The sequence below is a fragment of the Haliotis rubra genome, unplaced genomic scaffold (assembly GCF_003918875.1).
Source record: "Haliotis rubra isolate DU_JTF1 unplaced genomic scaffold, ASM391887v1 Scf152, whole genome shotgun sequence".
Taxonomy (NCBI): Eukaryota; Metazoa; Mollusca; class Gastropoda; order Lepetellida; family Haliotidae; genus Haliotis; species Haliotis rubra.
Window position 1 is genome coordinate 951,762 of NW_025765470.1, and position 20,987 is coordinate 972,748.

At 41.0% G+C, this 20,987-nt stretch overlaps 1 protein-coding gene across 1 annotated transcript in view; it reads right to left on the bottom strand.

The window, feature by feature from the left end:
• The window catches only part of LOC124270502 (gamma-aminobutyric acid type B receptor subunit 2-like), a 164,393-nt gene that overhangs the window by 94,692 nt on the left and 48,714 nt on the right, over nucleotides 1-20,987 (bottom strand). The window contains exon 2 of the mRNA XM_046705517.1: nucleotides 8,609-9,284. Within this exon, the coding sequence (XP_046561473.1) occupies nucleotides 8,609-8,842 (234 nt within the window). The 5' untranslated portion in view covers nucleotides 8,843-9,284. The remainder of the gene's footprint in view (nucleotides 1-8,608; nucleotides 9,285-20,987) is intronic.

Consider the following 20,987-nt stretch of genomic DNA (forward strand, 5'->3'; position numbering starts at 1 on the left):
AAGCTGACATCAGATGAGCACAACAAAGGACTTGACCCATTGTATACATGTGGTGAATGCCAGGTCAGTGGACGTAGTAAACATATCAAATGACTGCGGATAATAGAATTAAGCGCCTCATTGAAGTAATGCACCACTGAAAAAGACAACGGAGGTATACTGATTCAGGCACAAAGGGGTAAATGCCTATTACCTTGTGGAACCAAAATCGTCCACTATAAAATGCATACATTACACCTAAGCTGAACACATTTCACACAAGTTGGATTGTCTAATGACGCTATAGTGGCAGTGCGAAAGCACAGTACCTCATTAATTTCTACAGATGATAATGAAATCTCAGCGCCGGACAATGGTCAATGGTGAGCTGCAGTGGACATCGGGCAGAAGCTCTTGGTCATCTCGAGGATCAACTGGGCACCAAGGGATTGCTCACTAATGGAAACTGTCGTTCTGCGGCCCACTCTTAGTCATTGATTGAATGAAAATCCTGTAGAATATATGCCTTCTACCCTGTTGGGAGTTACTGCAGGCACTTGGCAGTTGACAGACCTGTTTAGAATGTAATTGTGGAAATGAACCACTTACAGAGTGTATACTGTTCCCAATCTATCCGGTAGCTTATGACACAAAGCTGTGTTCTAGAGGCTTGGCGTATCGTGCTGTGTGCTACAGTGTTGTGGTAGTGTTCTACCAAGTAGATTTTGGGGTTAGAGTTTAAAACCCTTATTGCTGGTCACAGTGTCTGATGTAGATTCTGTCTACCGTATTGTTAGTGTCACAGTATCTGATGTAGATACTGTCTACCGTATTGTTAGTGTCACAGTGTCTGATGTAGATTCCGTCTACCGTATTGTTAGTGTCACAGTGTCTGATGTAGATACCGTCTACCGTATCGTTAGTGTCACAGTGTCAGGAGTAGATTCCGTCTACCGTATTGTTAGTGTCACAGTGTCTGATGTGGATTCCGTCTACCGTATTGTTAGTGTCACAGTGTCTGATGTGGATTCCGTCTACCGTATTGTTAGTGTCACTGTGTCAGGAGTACATTCCGTCTACCATATTGTTAGTGTCACAGTGTCTGAAATGTGGATTCCGTCCACGTATTGTTAGTGTCACAGTGTCTGATGTGGATTCCGTCTACCGTATTGTTAGTGTCACTGTGTCAGGAGTAGATTCCGTCTACCGTATTGTTAGTGTCACTGTGTCAGGAGTAGATTCTGTCTACCGTATTGTTAGTGTCACAGTGTCAGGAGTAGATTCCGTCTAACGTATTGGTAGTGTCGCAGTGTCAGGAGTAGATTCCATCTACCGTATTAGTAGTGTCAGGAGTAGATTCCGTCAACCGTATTGTTAGTGTCACGGTGTCAGGAGTAGATTCCAGGTATAGTATTGTTAATGTCACAGTGTCTGATGTACATTCCAGCTACAGTATTGTTAGTGTCACAGTGTCAGGAGTAGATTCCGGATACCATATTGTTAGTGTCACATTCCATCTACCGTATTGTTAGTGTCACTTTGTCAGGAGTAGATACCATCTACCGTATTGGTAGTGTCACAGTGTCAGGAGTAGATTCCATCTACCGTATTGTTAGTGTCACAGTGTCAGGAGTAGATTCCGTCTACCGTATTGTTAGTGTCAGAGTGTCAGGAGTAGATTCCATCTACCGTATTGTTAGTGTCACAGTGTCTGAAGTAGATTCCGTCTACCGTCTTGGTAGTGTGAATGTGTCAGGAGTTGATTCCGTCTACTGTATTGTTAGTGTCACAGTGTCAGGAGTAGATTCCGTCTACCGTAATGTTAATGTCAATGTGTCAGGAGTAGATTCCGTCTACCGTATTGTTAGTGTCACAGTGTCAGGAGTAGATTACATCTACCGTATTGGTAGTGTCAGGAGTAGATACCATCTACCGTATTGGTAGTGTCAGGAGCAGATTCCATCTACAGTATTGTTAGTGTCACAGTGTCTTGAGTAGAAACCATCTACCGTAGTGTCAGTGTCAGGAGTAGATTCCATCTACCGTATTGTTAGTCTCACTGTGTGAGGAGTAGATTCCATCTACGGTATTGTTAGTGTCAGGAGTAGATACCATCTACCGTATTGTTAGTGTCAGAGTGTCCAATGTAGATTCAGTCTACCGTATTGTTAGTGTCACAGTGTCAGGAGTAGATACCATCTGCCGTATTGTTAGTGTCATGAGAAGATTCCGTCTTCCGTATTGTTAGCGTCACAGTGTCAGGAGAAGATACCATCTACCGTTGAGTTAGTTTCAGGAGTAGATTCCGTCTACCGTATTGTTAGTGTCAGGAGTAGATACCATCTACCGTATTGTTAGTGTCACCGTGTCTGGTGTAGATTCCGTCTACCGTATTGGTATTGTCACAGTGTCTGATGTAGATTCCGTCTACCATATTGTTAGTGTCAGGAGTTGAATCCATCTACCATTTTGTTAGTGTCACAGTCCCTGATGTAGATTCCGTCTACCGTATTGTAAGTATAACAGTGTCAGGAGTAGATTCCATCTACCGTATTGTTAGTGTCACAGTGTCTGATGTTGATTCCGTCTACCGTATTGTTAGTGTCACAGTGCCTGATGTAGATTCCGTCTACCATATTGTTAGTGTCAGGAGTAGATACCATCTACCGTATTGGTAGTGTAACAGTCTCTGAAGTAGATTCCGTCAACCGTATTGTTAGTGTCAGGAGTAGATTCTATCTACCGTATTGTTAGTGTCACAGTGTCAGGAGTAGATTCCGTCTTCCATATTGTTAGTGTCACAGTGTCTGATGTAGATTTCGTCTACCGTATTGTTAGTGTCACAGTGTCTGATGTAGATTCTGTCTACCGTATTGTTAGTGTCACAGTGCCTGATGTAGATTCCGTCTACCATATTGTTAGTGTGTTGAGTAGATACCATCTACCGTATTGGTAGTGTAACAGTCTCTGAAGTAGATTCCGCCAACCGTATTGTTAGTGTCTGGAGTAGATTCTCTAAACCGTAATGTAAGTGTCAGGAGTAGAGTCCGTCTACCATATTGTTAGTGTCACAGTGTCTGTTGTAGATTCCGTCTACCATATTGTCAGTGTCACTGTGTCAGGAGTAGATTTGTTCCATCGTATTGTCAGTGTCACTGTGTCAGGAGTAGATTCCGTCTACCGTATTGTTAGTATCACAGTGTCAGGAGTAGATTCCATCTACCGTATTGTTAGTGTCAGGAGTAGATACCATCTACCGTATTGTTAGTGTCAGGAGTAGATTCCATCTACCGTATTGTTAGTGTCACAGTGTCAGGAGTAGATTCCGTCTTCCATATTGTTAGTGTCACAGTGTCTGATGTAGATTCCGCCTACCGTATTGTTAGTATCACAGTGTCTGATGTAGATTCCGTCTACCGTATTGTTAGTGTCACAGTGTCTGATGTAGATTCTGTCTACCATATTGTTAGTGTCAGGAGTAGATACCATCTACCGCATTGGTAGTGTCACAGTGTCTGATGTAGATTCCGTCAACCGTATTGTTAGTGTCTGGAGTAGATTCCCTAAACCGTAATGTTAGTGTCAGGAGTAGATTCCGTCTACCGTATTGTTAGTGTCACAGTGTCTGATGTAGATTCCGTCTACCATATTGTTAGTGTTTTGAGTAGATTCCTTAAACCGTAATGTTAGTGTCAGAGTGTCCGATGTAGATGCCGTTTACCGTATTGTTAGTGTCACAGTGTCAGGAGTAGATTCCATCTACCGTATTGGTAGTGCCATGAGTAGATTCCGTATGCCGTATTGGGAGTGTCAGGAGTAGATACCATCTACCGTATTGTTAGTGTCACAGTGTCAGGAGTAGATTCCATCTGCCCTATTGGTAGTGTCAGGAGTAGATTCCGTCAACCGTATTGTTAGTGTCACGGTGTCAGGTGCAGATTCCAGGTATAGTATTGTTAGTGTCACAGTGTCAGGAGTAGATTCCGGATACCATATTGTAAGTGTCACATTCCATCTACCGTATCGTTAGTGTCACTGTGTCAGGAGTAGATTCCGTCTACCGTATTGTTAGTGTCAAAGTGTCAGGAGTAGATACCATCTACCGTATTGGTAGTGTCACAGTGTCAGGAGTGGATTCCGTCTACCGTATTGTTAGTGTCACTGTGTCAGGAGTAGATTCCTTCTACCGTATTGTTAGTGTCACTGTGTCAGGAGTAGATTCCGTCTACCGCATTGTTAGTGTCACAGTGTCAGGAGTAGATTCCGTCTACCGTATTGTAAGTGTCAGAGTGTCAGGAGTAGATTCCGTCTACCATATTGTTAGTGTCACTGTGTCAGGAGTACATTCCGTCTACCGTATTGTTAGTGTCACAGTGTCAGGAGTAGATTCCATCTACCGTATTGTTAGTGTCAGAAGTAGATTCCATCTACCGTATTGTTAGTGTCACAGTGTCAGGATTAGATTCCGTCTACCGTATTGTTAGTATCGCATACTGTAGAATATATGTCGTCTACCCTGTTGGGAGTTGTTACTGCACTTGGCAGTTGACAGACCTCTTTGGAATGTAATTGTGGAAATGGAGCACTTGGTCAGAATCAGGATAAGAAATAGATTCCGTTCCCCTTTCTTGTTTAAGTCACATTGTCTGTTGTAGATTCCGATTATAGTACTCTCCATTAGAAGCAGTTTACGAAAAAGCTGTGTATGGCATGATGACTACAGCCGTTAGTGTCACGTGTAGCTCCCGTGTCTAATAAACCAGTTAATTATTGAAAGAAATCGTCCTCAGTGTAGATTGGAAACTGTTTCTTTACTGAAGTACATGAGGCCTATCACAAATACCTTTCTTATTCATATCCCCAGATATAAAGAAAAATGACTGAACCATTATGAATGTTATAACCTACCCAAGCACTGAGTGTTCCAAGTAACTATGACAACCTCGTACTTTTTTTCAGTTTCACGTGATTGAAATGAATCCAGACAGTTTCCTAATTACAGCCTACGAGATCAAAACTGTCAATGTAAAGACAAGTGATTTATTCGCAGTCATGTAATGTGAATAAAATGGTAGGTTCTACGTTTTTCGCTGAGTAAACATTCTCAAGGTAAGTGAAGTAATATAGCTGGACCTATTTGCAGACACTCAATCGATATGGAAAACCCCTACCATGAGGAAACGGTAGTTTCATATGTCGATAGCTGAGTATACATGAAATCGTTTTTTCTCCTCTAATTAATTGTTTGATATGGTGCCCGCATCATCTATGCTCGATCAATGTCAGTTGACAATTATGTCCTTCGTTACATGTCTGTAGATTCCTCAATGACATTTTTCAATCGATTAATATTGTTGTTCTTTTGGGATTTTCTAATGGATACATACTCGTCACTTGTGTGGACATCTTCTCGAGCGTGCGGGAAACCAACTGATGTAATTATGTATATCTGTATCTCATTTTAATCGCTACTTGCTCTGCTCTCAATACAATGGCCTAATTCCTTTTGGGTTACGCACAGGAGAGTAATTTAATCCTGGTGTGCAATAAAATGCTTTATGAAACGATCAATGATACACAGGTGAAAGAGCAGTCATATGACAATATATCGTGATTTAAATGAGTTTCAGGATATAAGGTTGTTCTTTACACTGTTCATGCAGTTAGGAGTATTTGGTCCTTGGTGTTAAGCGCTGCACTCAGCAATTTTCCAGTTTCTAAATAATCGCGTCTGGAACAGACAGTCCAGTGATTGATATCATGAGCATTGGTCTACACAAATGGGTTACGATGACATGTATCAACCACGCCAGAAAGACTGACCACCCGATCACGTTGGTTGCCTCTTACGAAAAGAACGGGTTGCTGAAGACCAAGTCCTGTCAGAGTTGGGGGGTAAAATGTTTTTGGTAAAACCCTGTCAGCATCAATAGAGGGATATCGGTACTGGCTTTACTGTGCCCATCTCGAGAATCGAACCAGGGTTTAGACGTGACAAGCGAGCGCATTAATCACTGAGCCATCTCATCAAATCTTGATGCAAAGAAGTCGTGGTGGTATTATTCTAAGTATAAAAGTATAATAACCATATGAATCCTCTTTATGTGATAGATAGATTTACTTTGTGAAAAATGACGAATGTGTCCTTGCATAAAGCAATCAAAAATGAGAGTCATACGTGAAATCATTATATGAGTATATCATACCTTTGTCGGAAATAACAAATAAGTGAATAGTGAATTTAATAACAGAGTAATATCCAACTACATCACAGATGACGACACCAATAATGGCAGAAACTGTTATTTCGATTAGAAGATTTGAATAAAATCTCTCGGCGTGACGAATGAACGCTTCGCCCTTATACAAGCAACGGCCCAGACTACAGGTGTTTAGCGATTTTTCACTTGTGCATGACAAAATGCTATGTCGGTATCATTTTATAATACAAACATGTAGAGTCTTCACCCCTACTGGAACTGTGCGACAACACATGCCTGGGGCCACTCACTCCTCAACAGGTGCCAGTCTTGTACAGAGCCGCTGTCCCCTGGCCATAGAACCCCATCACCTGGGGCCACAGAAAATATTGTTGATGTGCCCAGTGTAATGTAACCTTTTCATAAGTAGTATATGGTCTACTTATTTCAGCAATAAATATCTGAAGACGTCGTGCCCAGTTCCCTGCTGCTGAAGGAGACTGTAGTTGCCCCCTAATGGCAGATGACAGGAGACGAGTGGTGGCCGATACGCTTCCAGTTGCATCCGGGCACGTAATGTCCTCGCTTCCAGCATTAAAGAGTCCTCATTACGGCACATCAACGCAACTCTTTTAAAATCACTACAGCACTTCACCTATGGATTTAAGCCACATATGCATGAAGCGGGTTGTTATCTATCTACGTCCGTTCTAAAATAGATATGTCCCCAGTGTATGGTTGGAAATGGTTCCATACATCTGAAAAAAGATACCCTGCCTCTCTATGTATCATCGCTGTGACTGCCTACAGCATTGACATCACGCAACGTGATACCCGACGGCAGATGCAGTCTCTGACAGACGCCATTCTGACAGTTCCTACTTATCTTAGAATTAGTTTCATTTCGTAAGGATCGTATGAACACCACCATTTGTTTCCAGATCCTTTCTCCTTAACTTACCGTGTATCTAATTTAATTTAACATTACTCAGTAAGGAGGTAATTTCAGGGCATACTTTCCGAGGACTCATTTCAACTAACCTTTATTCCGGAACAAGAACTGTAAGAAGAGACGCGCTGAAAATACCCAAAGCCTTTCTACAGAATCAAAATATAGAGGTGGGTTTCAGGTAGTTGTCAGTCACATACTAGTTTAAATATGTCAGATTCCTCATCAAGTGTCCTTTTATGATGTGATGCTTCTGTATGTAAGCTAGACGCATCACCTTTGACACCGGTTACCTTTTGATACTATCATGTTAACCGGTCACCGGTCTATTGTCATATTTGCAGAAATGCTGAGTTGCTCAGTTTCGATGAATATAGCAAATGGTTTTCAGGGATATACAGTTAATGGAATAGTCAATATGTAGGTTGAATACAAAATACGTATCTTTGCTGACATAATACATCATCTGACTAATCCTACTTTACACCATCTGACAAATCCCACAGTTAACCACCTGACCAATCCCACAGTAAACTATCTGACAAATCCCACAGTAAACCATTTGACAAACCATTTAACAAGACCCACAGTTAACCATTTGACAAATCCCACAGTTAACCATTTGACAAATCCCACAGTTAACCATCTGACAAATCTCACAATAAACCATCTGAAAAATCTCACAGTAAATCATTTGACAAATCCCACAGTAAACCATTTGAAAATCCCACAGTAAACTATTTGACAAATCTCACAGTAAACCATTTCACAAATCCTATAGCTAACCATCTGACAAATCCCACAGTAAACCAGCTGACAAATCTCACAATAAACCATCTGAAAAATCTCACAATAAACCATCTGAAAAATCTCACAGTTAACCATCTGACAAATCCCACAGTTAACCATCTGACAAATCTCACAATAAACCATCTAACAAATCTCACAGTAAATCATTTGACAAATCCCACAGTAAACCATTTGACAAATCCCACAGTAAACTATTTGACAAATCTCACAGTAAACCATTTCACAAATCCTATAGCTAACCATCTGACAAATCCCACAGTAAACCAGCTGACAAATCCCACAGTAAACCAGCTGACAAATCCCACAGTAAACCAGCTGACGTCCCGACACAGTCCGACCAATCCGCCTTTAAATCCTCGTGCTGATGTGTTACACAGCATAGACTTACTTGGAATCAACAACATCGTCTTGGATCATATTGGCCTTTTGGAATATTTCCCATGCAGCATGTCATCAAAAGCACTTGACTTAACTTATCTCAGTTTTACTGTACTTTATATTTTACTGTACTTTATATTTTACTGTACTTTATATTATCCCACGCAAACATTTAATGTATGTTCTATTTTATCATGAAAAATCACCTTGTCCTTTAGATCACATCATATCGTGTCATTTCATTTCGCTGACTATGTCCAAATATGAAACAGAAGGAACCAGTAGTCCTTACCTTTGTGTCATTCCAAGTCATCTTGAGGTTATAGCGGCTGAGTATTCCGGTATGATTGTTTATATGCTGCAATGCTAGTTCCACCGCGGGTCTGACACCCCGTCCAATAGCTCCCTCGGGGATGTTCTCGTCCGTAGGGAACAATCCCGCTATGTATACATCCTGTTTTGTCTCTGTGTTGCAAGCCACCCCACAAACAATGCACAGTAGCACGGCCAGAGCAACCATACTCATTCCTGTCCTGAAGCAGTCAACAGTCCAGCTACGATCAAGAGAAAGTTGTTTTGTTTACAAGTCATGTTCCCTTTGTGATATTGCCCTTTGATGAAAAACATGTATCTGTGAGCATCTCCCAACTTGCTTCCAATGCTACGGATAGCATTGCCCTGCTTGTTCTGTCTGAGCCTCTTGGGAACTGTCCAACACAAGACAGCATGATAGCACTGTTCGTAGATCAAGAGATCTGAGGAATTTTTTATTGGAGTGCGAAGTTTTCAAATCGCATGTTGACACTCCTGATGTTTTAATCCTTCCCGCGCTTCACTCGATTGTCGTCTGCTAGTTAGGTACAGCAGAAGCCGTTTGCTCTCTGGCTCGCTCTCACCGCCTCACAGCCGCGTGCAGCGCTCGAGCCGTCAACGAATGCCACCTTTCACTAGCGCCCTCTCCCGGTCATCTGCCAAAGCAAAGAAGAGATGTAAATGAGTTTTAACACAGTCTGTTGAGCAAGTGAATGGTAATATAGCGCAAGTGCTTAGCCTATTCTGAAGTCGGTGTCCATATGGAACTGCCCAATTCAATTTAACCTTGCACTACACTCGTCGTGTATATATCATTTCACGACCTATGGTTGCCTCTGAAATGACGTAGATTAGGAATTTTGTCAACAATGGTCTTCTAATGGACATGATAGTGTTCCTCCTCTCCCCTCCCTCATCTGACTCAATGACACGCTACCCCAAGCATCAATGGGCAGATCCACTTTGTTCCTTACAGCCATACATGCTTAACTCTCACAGAAACACAAGTAGCAGACGGAACAAAGCCAGGGTACCGATTCAGCTATATCGCTATTTGCGCTGATAGATTTCTGATTTATAAGGACTTCATGTACATTCGTTCCTTCAGCTGAAGATGTGCTCCATCGATTCATTAATATACCAGGCTAACTAAAAGCGCAATAAACGCACTTCCTACTCGAATTAAATAATTGGTGATATAATTGCTAATAAATGCATTTGCGTTACTAATCGCGAACTCAAAATTCATTTTTAGTAACAACCATTTGCGAGACCGGCCACAGACTCCATACATGTAAAATCTCGTGGGTTGAAATGAGAAATCATTATCATGTGATAATTCAGCATCAAAGCTGACTTCTCCATTTTAAAAAAATAAAAGATGTAATTATAGAAACGTCATGTAGTAACAGTCAATTTGTTGATTGGTATAGCAGCATGACCGTCAGTTGTTTCATTGACCACAGAGTACCAAGTAGCCTCTGCTGGTCAGAAGTATCAGCGAAAACGCACCTGTTTCCCTCTGTTAACCGTGAGCCTGCCATTGATTGTGTTCAACTATGGCGACACTAACCACTTATTAGGGACCATCTTTCATGGAACACTTGTTCACATCGTAACATGTTTGCTGCATGGCAATATCAATATTCTTCCTAGGTCTCGTGTAACCAGTTTTAGTGGTTTGAACATGTGTGCCGCTGCGTGTACTGCAAGAACGATTTAGTTAATTGTTACACTGGGCAAATGGAACACGGGTTATTTGGTATCTTTACATAAACCTATAGGACTACTGGCTCAGTCACCTGAGGTGTTGGATTTCGCTGACCTTGGTTCGAATCCGGTATTCTAAGAGATGAATCTTGTCTTTTGTATAGCCATGACAATACCCTTAGTTTTCTACCCATGACAATACCATCAGTTTTCTACCCATGATAATACCGTCAGTTTTCTACCCATGACAATACCGTCAGTTTTCTACCCATGACAATACCGTCAGTTTTCTACACATGACAATAGTCAGTTTTCTACACATGACAATAGTTTGTTAATCTGACACTGTGTTGAGAGGACTAAAACTGAAACAATATTGGCAAAATGGCCAGTTGGCACTTTGCATTTCAAGACAAATGTAATGCAAAAAATGCTAACCATTTCAGAAATATAGACATAAGCGTATGATTTGTGAATAAACACAACTGGGACGTAACAAATATATGCGAATAAGCTATTTAAGTCATGTAACACAATGCAATATTCTACAATCTACGTATCCTATATAAGGCTGCGCGGGTGTGATATGACTGAAAAAATACTGGTCAAAGTGGCCATTGCACGTTACATTTCAAGACATATATGAACATATCCTCACCTATTTAGAAATATATGAACAATATTATGTTTAAATGAATATAATTTGTGCGTAACACACATATGCGAATAGCAGAGATGTATTCACGTTGTGTAACCCAACCCGTGTTTGACAGCACCGCCTTACGCTTAATACGGACATTAACTGGTATACTTCACACACAAAAGTTTCACCGATTGCAACCGTAAGGGTTTTTGCCAGAGGAGAGAAAGTGTTACGTAATATCCTGGTGATTATCAGGGAACAATATCATTAAGATGGTGAATCTGCGTGTGGCACGACATGGCCCCTGATCTCCTGTTAATGGAATCACGCAAATACCTTAATGTGTTGTGGGCGCTTATAACAGTACATACCTAAAGAGGACAGACGGTTCCCCATTGTTACGTCCCAATACCAGCGAAGAGCATACAATACTTAACATACATGTACTCTCCATTTCAGGACCAATTGTGATTTCAGTATCAATTTTGTTCCTCACTATTATTCGTGCATAAAATATGAATAATATTACAAACTTAGAACATAACAGATAGATGCACCTCTCGATTTCAGTTAAATCTGTGATTATGTCTCATATTCTTTTACAACAATATTCCCGTGTGAAATATGTATACAAACTTTGGACATAACAGATAGATGCACCTCTCGATTTCAGTTAATCTGCAATTATGTCTTATATTCCTTTACCAACAATATTCCCGTATAAAATATGCACATTGCTACAAATATGCTTACAGCATAACCGATGTATGACAGGTCACGTGTTCAGATGAACTCCTCATAACACAATGTACTGAAAGCGTTTCATGTTTACAGTGTAACGTACTTATCATTACATATTAATAGCTCACATAACATACTGCCGACTCAGTTGTATTATGAAACACGTAAGGTCTTATCGCTTTGAACAAACCAGCCTCGTCGTGACGATATTACCTTACACATGCACGCAGTTACTGTAAGTGTACTAAGTTATGTCCTTGGAAAACCCATCAACGCTACGATGTAAAGGGATCATTTTATGAAACAGTCAACGTAACAATGGTTCAAGGACGGCAATTCACCATCGAGGAGGAATTGTATACAGGTATCATTCCAGGAACCATCGGGGAAATCCTCCGCTGGAGACTGCCGTGAAATCGATAATTTGTTTACCTACGTACGCGCGTTTCATTCACCTGATATAGATGTGTATTATTAATATGTTTGACATAATACGTTGTGGGTTCATCTTTGATGAAACGGTGCTCTCTCCCGCCCTTGTTTCCACCGAGTCGACGTTAGGATCAAGAATATCATCCTAGTCAGATAGGGGAGACAATCGGCGGATTGTTAACGCAATGGTACTTTAAGATATCAGCAGAAATAATTGTTGCTTTCAGAATATATTGATTATACCCGTTTGTCTCACATTTGTTGCATGAACGTCCATCATATAAGTCATTTACAGTGAAACCCAATTAATCCGGATTGTTGTTAGGGAACATGTCTGGTTAAGCAACTAATTGGTCATGGAATCATAACACAAAAGAAACTTCAAACGAAATGGTTTCATCCGTTTGGTTTTATCGCGTGAACATTGCTAAGGTTAACCGGCCACAAAACGAGGTTTCCGGACTTCCAAAGTTGAACTGTACGAATAAACTTCACGAATGTTGATTTTATTTAATCTTTTCAGTGTGGCCATATAAAATATATCAATGACACTAATGCAATTCTGATATCTCTAATAAGGTTTCATACTATTTTAAGGGAATATTGTTCTTTTATTGTAAAGGTTTGGTTGATCAATCGGTATAAAAAACAAATTTTTCACTCCTAAAATGACGACGAGCTTGTTTTCTATCATCAGATGTACAGTGTTCTTCAATATTGGTTATACGTAATGGGAGTGTGTCTCTCTGAGCTGCTGAATAAGCTCTTTAATCGTCATTCCTTACAAGCCGTAATGTAGACATTTCTATTTTAACCAAACTATACCCCAGCTGTAAATGGTTTTGTACAAAGTTGTTCCTGATGGAAGTCCGGCTAACGACAGGCACGGTCCCTTCAAGATGCTAATTCACAGCAAATCGCGGACTCTTAACAGAATCGCGTGTACGAGATATGCCTGAGGCAAGCGTTTGGCGAAACAGGCTGACGATGGTCTGCTGTTTTACCGCTCACTGCTACAGTCAGCGATCGCTATGTGTAGTCCTGCTGTCGGGTCACTGGTGCCGCTGCCGCAGCCGTTGTTCTGTGGTCTGCAAGCTGTCAACGCCGGTGCGAGATGTATGTGTGGGCAACCTCAACAACCACAGATGTGGGGACGTTCCTCCAAAGAAAGTCTTCTTGGAAGGCGCTGAGGTGTGTTCTGTTGGTGGTCTGGCTTGGTTTCGCGCAAATAGCATCATCAATGTGTGGTATCCATAAGTGTTTGGTATCCATCAATGTGCGCTATTCATCAATATGTGGTATTCATCATCAGTGTGTGGTGTTCATCAATGTGGTGCGTCAACAGCATCCAGGACGTCTAGTTACCACTACAGATTTAGTTATCCATCAATGTGTTGTTTCTCACATGCACGGTCACAGTGCTGCCTTTCACCCTCAACAAACACATTGACCTGTGGTAACTACCATCCTGATCATGGCTGTGGGGTATTTCACCGCCACCATTAATATGGTGCCTTTGACCCGCCGTATCAATATTGTGACTTTAATCGTCACCTTTCATATGGTGTCTTTGACCCACTGTATCAATATGGCGCCTTTCACCATCACCATAATATTGTGTCTTTGACCCACCGTATCAATATGGTGCCTTTCACCATCACCATTAATATGGTGCCTTTGACACGCCGTATCAATATGGTGCCTTTCACCATCACCATTAATATGGTGCCTTTGACACGCCGTATCAATATGGTGCCTTTCACCATCACCATTAATATGGTGCCTTTGACACGCCGTATCAATATGGTGCCTTTCACCATCACCATTAATATGGTGTCTTCGACTCACCCCATCAATATGGTGCCTTTCAATCTCACCATCAATATGTTGTGTTTCACCGACCTTCACCATCATACAGTGTCTTCCAACTATCACCATCAGTATCGTGTCGTGCACCATCACCATCTCATCGACCCTTACCATCATACAGTGTCTTCCAACTATCACCATCCGTATCGTGTGTTGCACCATCACCATCAATACGGTGTCATCAAACCTCACCACCATACAGTGTCTTCTAACTATCACCATCAGTTTCGTGCCTTGCACCATCACCATCAATACGACGTTTTCCACATCACCATTCAACGCTCACACAAGCCGAACAGATCACCCACTGGCCAACCTTAACTCGTGCAGGCTCTCCCGATCACCTCCTTGGACACATTGACCTTTGTAGGGAATCAGGAATACATGCAGGCCTATCTAAACATCTGCTGGTCCACTTTAACTCATACATTCCCCCTGAACATATTAAGGCCTACCTGAACAGCTGCTAGCCTACTTTAACTCATACTATGCCCCCTGATCACATGCATTCCTACCTGAACATCAACTGGGCCTCCTGAACACATACGGGCCTTCCTGAACATCAACTGGCCTACCTGAACACCTCCTGGCCACCATTAGCTCATAAAGGGCCTCCTGGACACACGCAGGCCTACCTGAACATCAACTGCCCCGCTTTAACTCATAAAGAGCCTCCTGAACATATGCATTCCTACCTGAACATATGCAGGCCTACCTGAACAGATGCTTTGCTACCTGAACATCAACTAGCCAACCTGAACACCTGCTGGCCTACTTTTAACTCCTGATCACATGCATTCCTACCTGAACATCAACTGGGCCTCCTGAACACACCCAGGCCTACCTGAACACAAACTGGCCCACCTTAACTCACGCAGGGCCTCCTGAACACATGCATTCCTACCTGAACATCTACTGGCCTACTTGTACTCGCGAATGGTCTCCACTGCTACCTCTGACATGTGGTCTCAACTGCCAGTACATTTACAAGATGTGATCGCTGTCTGCCACCACGGTACAACAGAGGTCGATATGCCACTGCTGTTCCTGCCAATATCAATATCTAACACTTTCTCTCTGCTCTGTTCCAAGCAGTCGGCAGCAGAGGAGGAATTAATTTGACCAGAACTGCTTCACTCTCTCGGGATGATGGGAGAGCTTTAATAACCGAAATAGGCCGACCATCAGCCGATATTACACTTTGTTTGAGATCTCGAACACGGGAGTAATGCGCCTTCCTGATTTTCCTCAACTTTGATTAAAGTTCAATATACTGATATCAGTTAATTTTGCATGTTATTCCATGTTCTACTCAAGTTAAATGGTAAGTATATAAAGCGTTCGCTCGACGAGCATGTATTCTGCGCTTAAAATAGCTGCCTCGTGGTCCGTCGATCGTGATTCAGCACACATGATGAGGACGAGGGACTGCCTTCGTCAAAGATGAACACACACGAAGAGCATACAACTGGAATCGATTCCATGAAAACATAGATGAACAGATTTTAGGTTCTATGTCCATACACCTGACCATGTTTGCGCGATAAGCACAGAGAATATCTGCATGTATCTTAAATTCTTTACTTTATTTTGGGACATGTTGGCAAGCCCAAACAGTCTGTATTTGACAAAGCACGGTGTGAGATAACTTGAACCTCTTGGAAGCATTATGACGTAAAGGCTTTAAAATGAATTGAATCACTTCTTTACTGATACAAGCCTTCGACCTAAGTAGGTTTATCAGTTCTGTCAGGTGGAATACACTTCACTTTATAAATAAAGTCACTTTTGATATGGGTTTTAGTTGTATCCCGTCGGGGTTGTTATTGTCGAGTTCCTCGTTTGGATCAAATGACTCCACATCAAATCGTTGTATTCCATCATATCAGTTTACACGAATGAAAAGGATCCATGGGAATAATAACTTTAAATAAGAATCCTTTATTGTTTAGATTTGATGCCTTAGCATTTAGCATAGAAAAGGTTTAAATCTGATGAATAAAATGAAAGACCGATTGAAGATTAAAAACTCTTTTGCTTCACAGTTCCTTAAAAGAACTGTTACAACGCCATTTCCCGAGACGCTCTTTCATTATGGAAGTGAGAAATGTAAAAAGCTACCCCCGAGGTTAAACAGAAATGAATTCAAGATGAAAGAACAAAACATCGACTCAAGATCAGGTGTTTTGGATCCAAGTGTCAAACAACTTGGGTGAGTACAGAATGAGTGTTATTAGACACGCTCATCAAGGTGTGCTAGAGTAATCAATGCATTTGTCTCATTCCTATACTATATGAATGTAAACATTTGATGAAACATTGTTTTAACCTACATAGTACATCTAGACATAAATTCACTAAAGATAATTGAAATGTTGATGTTTTCTGAACAATGTCTATTTTATGATTTTTGTCATTGCTGATTGGCTACAAAAGGAGAAATTATTCTCAAAGTGTCCTCGGGTACACTCTTGGTGTCACACCATCACGGCAAATCTTGGATTCGAACCAAATGAAAACCAAAGTTTCTACTGAACTAAAGTATGATATCATGTATGGGACACATACACACGTATGACAGGTCCTTCGGACGACCAGTGGATCAAGGAATGCAACCCTGAACAGAGACTTGCAGTTTTACCACACACATAAGTATGCAGACTGTGCCTTAATGTAGATTCGAAACACAGTTTCCAAGGTTTGTTCAGATGAACACTTGAATAGAGCGTGTTTGTGACGGCACCGAAAACATGGTGTCATCGCTGATTATGGTTCCTAAATACACTCTCGTGATACTACAGAATGAGTGAGTGAGTGAGTTTAGTTTTACGCTGATACTACAGAATGATACAACAGATGTCTTACGAAATGGCTATTGAAATGGGTTAAATGCTTTCACTTATATTTCGGTTTTGTCTTCCATTCACGTCAGGAACTGATGAACTGACAAACGAGGATTATCATGTAACCCCGGTATACACACAGGGGTATCGAACGTGACAAATGTGTCTATGTTGCGATGGTTTCCTTGTCCACTGATAGTGTATCTATCAGTAACCCTTGCCATCTATAATGTAATTAATGGCAATGTCTACACATAACCCCTCACCCTTGAGGGCTCAGACCTGAGGTCTTGTTGGTTGCCGAATTGGCGTCCAGCACGTAGATAACATAGACGTTTCTTAAGTCAACAATCAGAATCTCGATCTTATCCACTGACAAATTAGATCTAGGAAAACATGGTGTTCCAACGGCATGGTTAGCGTGAGCTGTGCACTGACCACAATCCATGACATCTTATGTCTAATATCGTACAAGATGCAACAAGACATGCTGTGGAAGCATGGGTAATCAGAAGAAGTAGGAACACGTAGCAGCAGCAGCAGCCGTAGTAGTAGTATTAGTAGTAGTACCAGCAGCAGCAGTAGTAGTAATTGTAGTAGTCGTGGCAACGGTAGTGGTAGTGACCGTAGTCGCAGTCGCAGTAGTAGTAATAGAAGCAGTGGTTTTAGAAGTGGTCGTAATCGTAGTCGTAGTAGCAGCAGTAGCACTGATAGTAGTAGTAGTAACAGCAGTAGTGGTAGTAGTAGGCTAGTGTTAGTAATTTAGTAATGTGCTAACAGTCGTAGTGATGATGTAGTAGTTGTGGTAGTGGTTACAGTATCAGTGGAAGCTGTCGCAGAAGAAGCAAAAGTATAAGTACTTGGAGTTTGAGCAGCAGCAGCAGTAATATGGATAGGACTAGTAATGGTAGAAGTAAGCTTAATTTGTGGAAGTAGAGCTAGTAATAGTAGAAGTATGAATAGAATTTGTGGAAGTAGAGCTACTAATAGTGGAAGTATTTATAGAATTTATGGAAGTAGAGCTGGTAATAGTAGAAGTATTAATAGAATTTGTGGAAAAAGAGCTAGTAATAGTAGAAGTATTAATAGAATTTATGGAAGTAGAGCTAGTAATAGTAGAAGTATTAATAAAACTTGTGAAGGTTTGTGTGGCAGTGGTAGTAGTTGTATTTGTACTATGATTTTCGTACCAGTTGCATAGCAGATGCAGTAATACATGAAGGGGAGTAGCGAAGGTCGTGGGCGTTGCATTTGTAGTAACAATGTAGAAGTAGTTGTCATAGTTGTAGAGGTAGAAGGGATAGCTGGATTGGTACAGTGGAATTGTATTAGTAGTGATAGTAGTTGTTGTAGTGGTAGTAGCATTAGTAGTTGTAGAGGTAGAGGGATAGCTGGATTGGTAGTGGAATTGTATTAGTAGTGATAGTAGTTGTTGTAGTGGTGATAGCATGGAGTTTAGAGGTAGGTGGGGGATAGCTGGATTGGTGTAGTGGATTGTATTAGTAGTGATAGTAGTTGTTGTAGTAGTAGAGGGGATAGCTGGATTGGTGTAGTGGAATTGTATTAGTAGTGATAGTAGTTGTTGTAGTGGTGGTAACATTAGTAGTTGTAGAGGTAGAGGGGATAGCTGGATTGGTGTAGTGGAATTGTATTAGTAGTGATAGTAGTTGTTGTAGTGGTGGTAGCATTAGTAATTGTTATGGTAATAGTTCCTAATGTAGTTGGAATATTTAGGAATGGTAGCATTAATAATAGCAGTTATGGTAGTAGTAGTAGCAGTCGCAGTAATAATCATAATAACATTAGTAGAAGAAGTGTTGATAATCTTATCAAGTCTTTGTACAACTTTCTCTATCATCAAAACACTGCTTAAGCCCTATCTCCAAGCTTCCCGTAACAATGTTGGCATCGAGGTCACCGCTGACGGTGTCGCACCTGCAAGTCTGAGGGTCGTCCCGGCTGCAGCTCAGCAAATATTTGAAGTACAGTGTGAAGAATGAGAGTAAATAGAGTCCCCTCTATAACGGGATTGATTCTTGTTTCCCAAGTGTCTGCTGTCACGGCAGTCAGCCTCCCCATCTTCCTCACATACCCGCCCGTCAGCAGCCGCAGCCTATACCCCGGCCACCGTGTCATAAGCTAAAGACCCAAGACATAAAAACGGATACGTGTTGATTGAACGAAATTGAAAGATATTCGCTAGTGACAGCCTTCTTAACTAGGTAATCGGAATGTCTACAAAAACAGCCTTTAGCTCTGAGTTTTTTCCAAGCAGAGGTCTTTGAGTAGCTAGTGCAGGACAGATCTCGCATTAGTTCAGCATGCCAATTCGCACACAAGTAATTGCATTTCAGGTAAAGCATTTGTCCTGTGAGTAGAATTAGTACGATTTTCTCACAAAGGAATGGTATTCTGTCTATTGTAGCTGGGAGCGATAGATTCCTCTCTGAATAATTCATGATTCTATATAAAGAGGCGGTCTGTATTTTCATTTTCTACGCCTTGAAAGCTTTGCATTGAACCCTGCGGTAAGATTGTATTGGTTAAGTACATCAAGTACATTAGAAGAGCATTCAGATATGAGTAATTGGTTGTATTTCCATTGTGAAACTTCTTTTTGTAAGTTAGAAGTAATTTTGAGATTGTCAGTTATAAATTACTTATTTATTTAGAAACACGAATTACGAGATGTTCCAAGCTGAAACAAGTATACTCAATCCTTTATTCCATGCCTCATTAAAATGTCGAGAAATCGGTTTATTTGTGTTATGAAATTCCAATCCCATTTCCAGTCACTTTACCCACTCCTCACGGATGTTGATCACCATTAATCACTGAATCACATTACTCATTAGGTTTGAGGAATAAAGAGGGATGCATTTCCGACACTTTCACAAATTATTTTATCGGTTCTTAAAATGATTAGTCTGATTTGTGTTTTGAAGCGATACAGATACATTTGTTTTCAAAACACTGGGTAGGTAATATTGACAAACACCTACGGGAACTGATCGAAGACAGGAACCTGAACGTCTTCACTTATATCAGGACAGTATGCGTATTCCATAATTTCTCGTTCATTGGATGATCCCTGAATGTCTCATTTACATTATAGACATGTTGAAGCTGATTGGCAAAAGATCTTTTCAAATACATAAATAAAGTCAAACAAAATTATTTTTCAAAAAGGAAACTAAATCGCACCAGATACATGTATGTTCATGCCATGTAGGTTTGCTTTGTAATATAATATTTAGACAATGCAATATATTCATCACAACCGCATTGTGTTGGTCAAGCGATGACTTGAACAGTAGATTACAAAGTTCATCCATGCTTTGGTCAACCAAACACACTGACCACATGTTTTCAAAAGCCTTAAACCGAACTCACTCACTCCCAAAACAACCACGTGATGTATCTGTGACTAATCACACAATATGTGAACACTCGAAAAGATATCCCAATTTCCCCGGCAAGTTTCTTTGATGCCTCGGCTCAGAGGGGGTGTCTGTAGAAATAATGAGATGCAATTTTGATCTCAAAGACAGCGACGCAATCACATGTCATGACAAAGAGCCTAAGTATCTAATGAATGACCATTAGGGATGTGTAGGCCCTTCTAGAACATTGTGCCTTACAGCACATTTACACTTTGTTATTGGTTGGGACAACCAGAAAGGTCCACGGAAGAGGTGAGTGAGTGAGTGGGAGGGTGGTTGAGTGAGTGAATGAGTGGGAGGGTGGTCGTGTACGTGAGTGATCGGGTGCAGCATATAACTCTATGAGTTCCGGTGATATCAAGTAGATAACTCAAAACTAAAATCGAACTTAGGCCTTGACTGCCACTACTATGCATTGACTGTAATGCTACACCCTTCCCTTTATTCGGGAGATGCTGGTCATCGAACATTCAATGATATCAGATCATCGTAAAACAGAACATTTATAGAAAGAATGGTTTCAATCATCCTTCGTTGCTCTCACTATCTTCTAATTGAACGCCCACTTTGTGAATGAGACATGATTGTTATGGAACTATATGACGTCCTTGACGTCCTGTGACGTCATATAGTTCCATAATAATAAGGACAACTGGCCAGCAAAGTGTTGAAAAACGC